Source organism: Lygodium microphyllum, chromosome 29 (assembly GCF_053477565.2).
Source record: "Lygodium microphyllum isolate KBCC chromosome 29, Lygodium_microphyllum_v1.1.10, whole genome shotgun sequence".
Taxonomy (NCBI): domain Eukaryota; kingdom Viridiplantae; phylum Streptophyta; class Polypodiopsida; order Schizaeales; family Lygodiaceae; genus Lygodium; species Lygodium microphyllum.
Genome location: NC_141163.1, coordinates 98,884,998 through 98,895,146, shown reverse-complemented (window position 1 = coordinate 98,895,146; position 10,149 = coordinate 98,884,998). Strand labels below are relative to the sequence as shown.

The following is a 10,149-nucleotide window of genomic DNA, read 5'->3' as shown; positions in this document are numbered from 1 at the left end:
CTTTCAATTCGAAATTGTAGACCACTCTCTCAATCAGAGCAGCATCCAAGACCTGTCTCTGCTTAGTTTGAATACAGAAATTGAGTTCCTGTGTAAGATTGGGTGCTCATGCGAGGCCCTTAACCTCCTCCCTTGCATAGGCTCCGCCCTTTTGCACGATGCCTACTGGCTTCTCCTTCGCCTTTGCCACAAAGAAAAGTCCCTCTCCCAAGCGAAGCTCATCTACCAGCACCTCTGTGCCAATGAGAAGGACATAAGCACATCAATTCATGAGTATTACATCACCATTTTGATCAGCTGTGGTGACCTTCTGGCTTCCGTACAGGCTTTTTGCCATGTAAAACCAAATTTGTCTTCTTGTGGACTGCCGTCATTTCTGGATATGTCAATTGCAACCAGGGTGCAGAAGCTTTGCGACTCTACAGACGCATGCGTGATGCCAAGAACAACAAAGTACAATTATATGGACTGCAATGCTCTCAGCTTATGTCAACCAAGGCTATGGTAAGCAGGCATTACAACTCTACAAACAAATACAGAGACCAGCGAGCAGGCCTGGAAACACTACAGGAAAAATCTAATTGACTTAGTTCTGAGCTTACAAAGATGATTCATGAGCATTAGCTCTGGACCATCCTAATCAAGCATTTGATTGCAGCTAGAGGTCTAGACATTCAAAATGTTGATCTTATTATACATTATGATGTGGCTAATGACACAGAGACATTCGTGCATCGTTCTGGAAGAATAGGTCATGCTGGCAAACAGGGAACGGCTATTCTTATGCATACACAATTCCAGATGTGGACACTTGATACTCTAGAACGGGAGTTGGGTTGCAGGTTCCAGCACATAGATCCTTTCAGCTCTCTGGATCTTCTGAAATCCTCTGCTGATCAGGCAACTGCCAAGTTACAGAATGTACATGCTGATGTGAAGAACATTTTTCTTCCTACTGCTAAGAAACTGCTTGAAGAACAAGGGCCCAGAGCTCTTGCAGGAGCCATAGCCCATGTTTGTGGCTTAAGAGAGGTGCCTGCCTCACGTTCCTTGATATCTTATAAATCGGGAGTGATGACTTTAAAGATTACTTCTCGAATTTGGGTGCATTCAAACACTTGGTCTTGATCAGTGCCTGCCTATCCTCTCTCAGAAATGAATACTCTCACCTTTTGATGAAGACAATTTAATACCCTGCTTTAGCTTTGGAGATACAAACAAATTTTTCCTCATTTGTGCTTGGCTGGGCATACATCTTTTGCTGCCTACAGAACTCCTTTGTTTTGACTTTGTATGAAATCCTGAAAATTTGTTCAGAGGAATTATTACCCAGTAGAATTTAACAAGTGCCAATGGCAAAACTGAACTCGAGCATCTGAATGTAAAGCTGGATATGTATAGCTTTTTCTAAACATGGACCTCATGTAACTCTCTTGACAAGGAATATAGTGAACATTGGCATCAAAAATTCGATTTCTTCTTGTTAGTCTCTTCACTTGTTGCAACTTGAACTCTGTGTTTAGCAGCCCTTACACGAAATCTACGACATTTCTGGTGAACCCGACGTGAAAGTGCTGCCTCACTTTTCAGCAAGATGGGAGACTCGCAAGAAGAGATGACAGATGACAATGTCATGAAGAACCTGTTTCAATCATTTACAACCTATATGTAGCAGCAAGCTCACGCAAAATGTGATAGTGATGCCATGGATGCCTTGAAAGCTGTCCAACAGGAGATGAAGCAGTTTAACGGCCAACAAGTGTCAACTTACCTGCATTTGTATGAATAAAAGATGAAGTTTTTTTGGGGTTTCTCAAGATGTTTGGAGCCGCTACTTCTTGCGGATCGTGGTGCGTGCTCTTGAAGTCCGAATTTCAGAAATTCAAGAAACACATGCTGGTTGGGCAGAGTTTAAGAAGGCGTTAAAAGATGAATATTTCCTGGAGGATACAGGTCTTATGAACTGCAGAAATTTCTTAGCATGGGTTTCTATGCCTAATAAGGGACTTTCAGTTACCGCCCTTCTGCGAGAGTTTGAGAGCCGCTATGATCAGTTGGATGGAACTGAGTAGCAAGCTTTGGAGATGCAGAAAGTGGAATTATTTTTACAAGTTCTGATGCTGATTTACAGGAAAAGTTGGATGATCTTTTGGAAGATCAAGCTACTGATTCAGGTTTAAAGATCGAGTGGAGACATGTCATTGATGCTGTGAATGCTCTTGTTAAGAAGCAGCGCAGGAGAGTATGATTGCATTGTAATACAGGATCTGCTTCTGAAAAATCCTTGGAGACCTCTTCTTCTACCCCTGCCGCAAGTTCTATGCCTAAACCTACTCCTCCTGTTGTAAATCCACCAGTTCCTGCAGCTCCAGTGCCCTTATCTGTAGATGATGTTATTAAAGGCTTGGCAGATTTGATGATTGAAGCAGTCAAAGCTGAAATTGGTAAGTTAAAAGAGCAACTTATGTCAGTACCTGCTGTAGCACCTGCTCCAGCGATTGCTTTTCCAGCTGGACAAAGAAAAGGGAGACAATGTATTTGGTGCGATAGTACAGAGCACCAACACTGCAGAGATTGTGATGCTTTTCAGGAAGCGCGTAAGAAGAATGTAGTGTTCTGGGGACAAGATGGGAAGATATGGCTGACAAAGACTGGTGCTCCTCTTAACACGAACTTTGGTAAGGGAGGTATGAAGAAGCTCATTGATGATATGGCTGCGCGATCAGCTTATGTGAGTGTTAGAGGAGATGCTTTAGCCTATGGAGTCCAGCTTGAGCAGAAATCAGATGGAGACTCTGCTTTATGGTCCTCTGCCTTAGAGATAGCGAGAAGAGGGAAAGTTCAGGCATCTACTATGACTTGTGTGGGCTCCAGCATTCGAGGAGAAACGGGATGGGATTCTCTTGTTGACAGGTATTCTATTTTTGCTTCTATGGCGAAAACAGAGGGTTTATATGCCATGGTTGAGGAAAAGAGAAGAAGAGATGAGGAGGGTCTCAACACCTCCAAAAAGACTAGAGGGGGTGACTTTGTTTCACCACCTGTTACAACTCCACCTATGACAAGTTCTCCAGCTCAATCAGGTCCTGAACAACCTATGGGAGACAAGCAGATGAAAGAGAAGAGGCAACCAAGAAAGGAGCCAGGATTCAAGCTCTTGTCAGACCTTGATATGCAGACGGATATGAGTAAGATTTTTCATGAAAGAATTTTGAATAGTGAAGTCACTTTTATTGTTGGAGAAGCTCTTGGGATTGCTAGAAGAGAAATAAAGGATCAGATGCAGGATCTTTTGCGGAGGAAACGACATGCAATGGAAGGACCTGCTTTACAGGGATTATGGCATGGAGCTCTTGGGGAAGAGCATGATGATGCAGTGATGGTTGAGAATGCTTCTATCAATCCGCAATTGGAGAAAATAGTTCAGCCTATGCAGTATGAAGATGATGATACCCCTATTCTCATTCCTCGCAGCCATTTTTCACGTAGTCATTGGGCTAGAGCAACCACTGAGACGGTGGTAAGGATTGGAGAGAAACAGATTTCTTTGGTCGCTTTAGTTGATCATGATTCCGAGATTAATCTTATTGCTCGAGGTGTTTATGAAAGTGGCAAGTGGCCTATGGATGCAGAGCATGGCTGGCGCATGAGAGCCGCCAATAATACTTCTGGTGATATGTATGCTGCTTGTCCAAGCATCAGAATTTCTATTGGTAATGTTAAAGAAGATTATCATTGCTTTGTTTAGGATTCTTGCTCTTATCCGATTATTCTTGGACAGCCTTTCATTACAGAAGCAAGAATGGAGACGAAAGTGATGGATGACGGCTCAGCCTATGCATGGATACGCAGTAAGGATGGTATGCGAGCTGTTCAGTTTATGACTGTTGGGGTAAATCATCCGAGAAACAGGGATTCCTTGTGTGAGGCACCACTACTTGCGAAGGAGTTGGATTTTCATTAGGTACCGCTGTCTTGCGAGACGCCAGTGGTACGGAGCGGAGAAAAGAGGAGATCTCGCCTCCTGGCAGCCAGTCTTTCTCCACTAATTTTGTTGGTTTTTCTTCAGATAGTTCAGTGAGTTATCAGAAAATTTCAGATTTGCCTAGAGCTGCCAGGCAGTACATTGGTCGTAAGGAGAAAGAGTTGAAGATTGCAGGTATTTTGCAAGCAGAAGAGCATGTAGATGGATTGTATGAAGGGATGTCTTATGCAGATACATTGTTTGAGATGGGAACAATGCTGAAAACTGATGTATGTAAGGGTTCAAAGATCATACCTGTGCAAACCTTGGATATGTTTCAGGAAATTTCTGATTTTATGCTGAAAACAGAGTTAGAGGCTGAGAAAACTCAGCAAACTGAATTTATGGCTGATCTTGATCAGCTTACAGAGTTGCAGAGGGCTGAAACCTTTCGGCCAACAGAGATAAATGCTTGAAAAATTCAGCATATGGAGTATGAGGCTGCACCCATGCAGTCCATAGAGCCGAGGGCTGAATTCATTTAGCCAACAGAGTTTAATGCTGAAAAATTACAGCATACAGAGTTTCAGCCTGCACCCATGCAGTCCATAGAGCAAAGGGCTGAAATCTTTCAGCCAACAGAGTTGAGAGTTGCTGAAAATTTGCAGAAATTGCAGCAAAGAAAAGAGAGCCTGACTGATGCCAAGGTTGACATGAAGTATAAAACAGTTGATAAGAAGGTTAAGCCGGTTGCAGGGCCGCTTCCTCCTGATAGTGATGAGCAGATAGAAAAAGCTATGAAGTAGCCATGGGGATTTTGGAACCCTCTTCTGCGCCCTATTCTAACAGGTGGTTTACTGTACCAAAGAAGAATGGTACTTTGAGATTTATTCAGGATATGCAGCCCATGAATAAAGTGACAATCAGGAATGTGGGAACAGGTCCAGTTGTGGATGAATTTGCTGAGGCTTTTGCAGGACGAGCCATCTATTCTCTAGGTGACTTGTATTCAGGCTATGATCAGTTTCAGCTTGCCTTGGAAAGCAGGGATATTACTACTATGCGGACACCTATTGGTCTTGTGAGGATGTGTACCTTGCCTCAAGGTGCCACTAACTCAGTTGCTCATATGATGAATGCTATGCATAGAGTTCTATGAGACTATATTCCGCAGTATACCAGGCCTTTCCTAGATGATGTGCCTATTAAGGGTTGTGCAGAAGAAGAAAAGAATGAAAGTCTTGATTTGCGAGGATGTAGACAATTTGTGGCTGAACACTTGGTTGCTTGTGAGCAAATATTGACATGATTAGAGGAGGTAAACTTGACTCTTTCAAGGCTGAAATCAGTCTTTGGTGTTAATGAAGTCATCATAGTTGGGCATATGGTTGGATATTATGGCAGGAAGCCTTCACCTGCAAAGGTGGATGCCATAAGCAGGATTGCAGAGTATTGCTTGACTGCTTCAGAGGTGCGGAGATTTGTGGGAGCTTGTGTATTTTACATGATTTGGATTCCTCATTTTGCTCACATAGCAGATGTTCTCTATCATCTACTTCGAAAGGGGCAGAAATTTCATTGGGATGAGAAGCATTCGAAAGCCATGCGTAAACTCAAGAAGCTGTTGCAGTCAGCTCCTACTCTTCGCAAGGCGGATTATCAGTGTGGACAGGCAATCATGTTGACAGTTGATACTAGCCCTATTGGCATAGGTTGGGTAGTGGGACAAGATGATGCTGATGGAAATAGATATGCAATCCGCTTTGGAGCTAAAGTTCTTAATGAGCGACAGAGGAGATATCCACAGATTAAAAGAGAGTTGGGGGAGTAGTCACTGCACTGAAGTGTGATAAAGGGTATTTTATTGGAGCTTCAATTGTTGTGGAAACAGATTGTTTGCCTTTGCTTGGCATGATTACTAGCTCTTGGACTCCAGATATAGCGATACTTCAGTGGATTGCCTATATCAAATCATTGAATCCAAAATTTTGACACATAGCAGGGAAAGATAATCCAGTTTGCTGACATGCTATCTAGAGCGAGATATGAGGATGAGGAGTCAATGCTTGCAGAAGATGACGAGACAGAGTTTGCAGCTTTTGTCCTTGTTCATGATTGTCATGTATCTACTGTTGAAGCCTTTATTGAAGAACTTTATGTTGATGAGTGGCTGCAAATTGGACAGTATCTAAGTTCATTGACTCGAAGAGCTGATTGGACAGATGATGAATTCAAGAAAATCAGAAGGAAGGCTTATGGGTATTTCTTGAAATATGGTTTTCTTTGGAAGCATCCAAAGAAGAGAGGCGGCTTGCCCCTGAGAGTAGTTTGTGAGGTAGCGATGGAGATACAGATTATGCGAGAGTTTCATGAGAGCTCATGGGCTGGTCATAGAGGTGTGTGGGCTACCTATGAAAAAATCAAAGAAAGATACTGGTGGAAAGGGATGTATAAAGATGTTTCTCACTTTGTGGAGACTTGCAAGGACTGTCAGCTTTACTCTTTAGTGCGGCATCGTGATGAGTTGCATCCGACCTATCTGCTATGTATGCATTATAAGTGGGTGGTAGACTTGGTTACTTTGCCAGTGGGACTTTGGCAGATGAGATATCTTGTCTTGGCTAGGGAGGATCTTACAAATTATGTTGAAGGCAGATCTTTGGGGACGAAGACCACCACTATAGTATGTAAATTCTTGTTGGAAGAAATATTTTGCAGGTATGGATGTATAGGCAAGATTACAGCTGATCATGGAGAGCTAGATGCAGATGAAGGTAGAGAATTTTTCTCACGACTTGGGATTAAGTTGGCTCTTACTACTGCCTATAATCCAGAGGGAAATGGGAAGAGCGAAAGAGGACATCCACCGATAGTTAAGGCATTGGCAAAAGCTTGTAGAGGTCGGATTGGAGATTGGCCGAGATTACTACCTTTTGCATTGTGGGCAGACCGCTCTACACATAGCGTGACTACTGGATATATGCATGCAGAGTTGATGTATGGGCAAAAGCCTGTCATGCCTATAGAAATCTGTGCTCTCACGTGGAGTGTTCTTCCATGGCATGAGAATTTGTCAAGGGAGGAGCTTCTAGCTCTTCGGATTTGTCAACTAGAGAGAAGGACAGAAGATGTGCAGCTAGCAGTTGATCGTTTAAAGGCAGCCCGACTCAGAAATAAGGACAGGTTTGATTTGAGGCATCGCTTGAGGCCTAGAGCCATAAAAGAAGGAGATTGGGTTCTAGTCTACGACAGTTGTCTAGAGAATCAGCATAGTAGCATGAGAAAAATGGTTCAAAGATGGTTTGGACCGTATGAGGTGAAACAGGTTTTTGACAATGGTACCTATGAGTTGGCTGAATTAGATGGAACAGTATTGAGGGTGCCCATTGCTGGAAAACGGGTCAAGATTTTCAAAAGAAGAGAAGATGAAGAATATTCACTTGAAGCATTGGCAGAAGAAGATCAGGTAGAAGAAAGTCAAGCAGAAGAAGCAGAGAATATGGATGATGAAGCTCATGCAGAAACAGGTCCACTAGAAACTGATGAAGGACTCGACCTGTTTGTGGACTTGAATGATCCTGGATAGTTGGCTCATCCGGAGGATGCGCAGGTTTAGAGGGGGTGGATGTCATGCTGCTGCGCATCCGAGCCGTATACACCTCCATTTCTTTTGTTGTGCATTTGTGTTATTTTTCCATGTGTGATTCATTGTGTGTGAGATGCATTACGATAACCCACATTCAATGTATATATTCCGTTAGTGTGTGTGTGTGATTCTGATTGGATGCATGATGTGTGTGTGTGTTAGAAAAATATGAAAAACTGATGCCAAAGGACATTATCAAGCTGATAATTTCAATGATGATCTCTAAGAAAAGTGCAGGGAATTGTGGAATCAAAGGAAGCTTTGTGAAAGCCGATCATCTAATGAAATAGAGTTGAAGGAAGTCTCTCAAAAGCTGCTTAAGCGAGTAAAGGAATCCTTCAACGGGGCTATTAACAGCACTAGTGAAGCACCAAGGGAGCATTTTGCCACCCAATCCTCAAGGCCGAAGTCGAAGTTTGTGCGTAGATCACTCATCGTAAAGCTGACTGTTAATGGGGAAATTCATGACTCCAAAGATACCCTACGTTAGTCCTCAAGGTCAAAATCAAAGTTGGTGCATAGATCTCCTAAGGGTATAAAGAAACTAGAGTTATTCTTGTCAAAGAGGAGTTTTTTTTTCCCGCTCAGCTAAAAAGAGGAGAAGGGGAGACTAATTTGGTCTTAACCGTTTTTGAGGGGAAAAATCGAGTAGCGTCCTGTACCTTGAGGAAAACTGTTTTGAAAATTGACGGCATGCTTTGTTGTAGACCCCAGGATGGCTGGATGAAATTTCAATGAGCTAAGCCTATAATTGAATCAAAGGGCGTGGATTTGCCATCATCAGCATCCTCTGCAAGAAAGCAGGTTGTTTTTGGACGGATGGTCGAGTTCATCCAGGAGAAAAACGAAAAGGAGAAGAGAGATAATTCCATCATGGAGGCAGAGGAAGCAAAACAATAACATTCTGAACGACAGGAGAAGGAATTTACTGATCTTTCAATTCGAAATTGTAGACCACTCTCTCAATCTGAGCAGCATCCAAGACCTGTCTCTGCTCGGTTTGAATACAGAAATTGAGTTCCTGTGTAAGATTGGGCGCTCATGCGAGGCCCTTAACCTCCTCCCTTGCACAGGCTCCGCCCTTTTGCACGATGCCTACTGGCTCCTCCTTCTCCTTTGCCACAAAGAAAAGTCCCTCTCCCAGGCGAAGCTCATCTACCAGCACCTCTGTGCCAATCAGAAGGACATAAGCACATCAATTCATGAGTATTACATCACCATTTTGATCAGCTGTGGTGACCTTCTGGCTGCCGTACAGGCTTTTAATTTCTTGCCATGTAAAACCAAAATTGTCTTCTTGTGGACTGCCGTCATTTCTGGATATGTCAATTTCAACCAAGGTGCGGAAGCTTTGCGGATGCCAAGAACAACAAAGTACAATTATATGGACTGCAATGCTCTCAACTTATGCCAACCAAGGCTATGGTAAGCAGGCATTACAGCTCTACAAACAAATATAGAGACCAACGAGCAGGCCCGGAAACACTACAGGAAAAATCTAATTGACTTAGTTCTGAGCTTACAAAGACAGTTCATGAGCATTAGCTCTGGACCATCCTAGTCAAGCATTTGATTGCAGCTAGAGGTCTAGACATTCAAAATGTTGATCTTATTATACATTATGATGTGGCTAATGACACAGAGACATTCCTGCATCGTTCTGGAAGAACAGGTCGTGCTGGCAAACAGGGAACAACTATTCTTATGCATACACAATTCCAGATGTGGACGCTTGATACTCTAGAACGGGAGTTGGGTTGCAGGTTCCAGCACATAGATCCTTTCAGCTCTCTGGATCTTCTGAAATCCTCTGCTGATCAGGCAACTGCCAAGTTACAGAATGTACATGCTGATGTGAATAACATTTTTCTTCCTACTGCTAAGAAACTGCTTGAAGAACAAGGGCCCAGAGCTCTTGCAGGAGCCATAGCCCATGTTTGTGGCTTAAGAGAGGTGCCTGCCTCACGTTCCTTGATATCTTATGAATCGGGAGTGATGACTTTAAAGATTACTTCTCGAACTTGGGTGCATTCAAACACTTGGTCTTGATCAGTGCCTGCCTATCCTCTCTCAGAAATGAATACTCTCACCTTTTGATGAATACAATTTAATACCCTGCTTTGGCTTTGGAGATACAAACAGATTGTTCCTCATTTGTGCTTGGCTGGGCATACATCTTTTACTGCCTACAGAACTCCTTTGTTTTGACTTTGTATGGAATCCTGAAAATTTGTTCACAGGAATTATTACCCACCAGCAAAATTTAACAAGTGCCAATGGCAAAACTAAACTCGAGCATCTGAATGTAAAGCTGGATATGTATAGCTTTTTTTGAACATGGACCTCATGTAACTCTCTTGACAAGGAATATAGTGAACAAAAAATTTGATTTCTTCTTGTTAGTCTCTTCACATGTTGCAACTTGAACTCCGTGTTCAGCAGCCCTTACATGAAATCTACGACAACGTATCATTGGTCCAATTTCCTTCTTGATCTTTTCTATTATGTACTTCTATCAAGAGAATGCTTGTTCATCTCT

The 10,149-nt window shown here is 42.8% G+C and overlaps 1 protein-coding gene across 1 annotated transcript; it reads left to right on the top strand.

Annotated features, from left to right (window-relative positions):
• Positions 1-429: 429 nt before the first annotated feature.
• On the top strand, positions 430-9,659 carry LOC148010953 (DEAD-box ATP-dependent RNA helicase 3, chloroplastic-like). Its single transcript, XM_087671601.1, has 3 exons — positions 430-504; positions 625-1,014; positions 9,156-9,659. Exons 1-3 carry the CDS (start codon positions 430-432, stop codon positions 9,657-9,659), a joined length of 969 nt encoding a protein of 322 aa, XP_087527727.1.
• Positions 9,660-10,149: the final 490 nt, after the last annotated feature.

Coding starts and splice junctions, on each gene's coding strand:
- LOC148010953 (XM_087671601.1), top strand. CDS start 430: ATGCGTGATGCCAAGAACAACAAAGTACAATTATATGGACTGCAATGC. Junction 505..624: donor TTATGTCAACCAAGGCTATG/GTAAGCAGGCAT, acceptor CATGAGCATTAG/CTCTGGACCATCCTAATCAA. Junction 1,015..9,155: donor TTGCAGGAGCCATAGCCCAT/GTTTGTGGCTTA, acceptor CATGAGCATTAG/CTCTGGACCATCCTAGTCAA.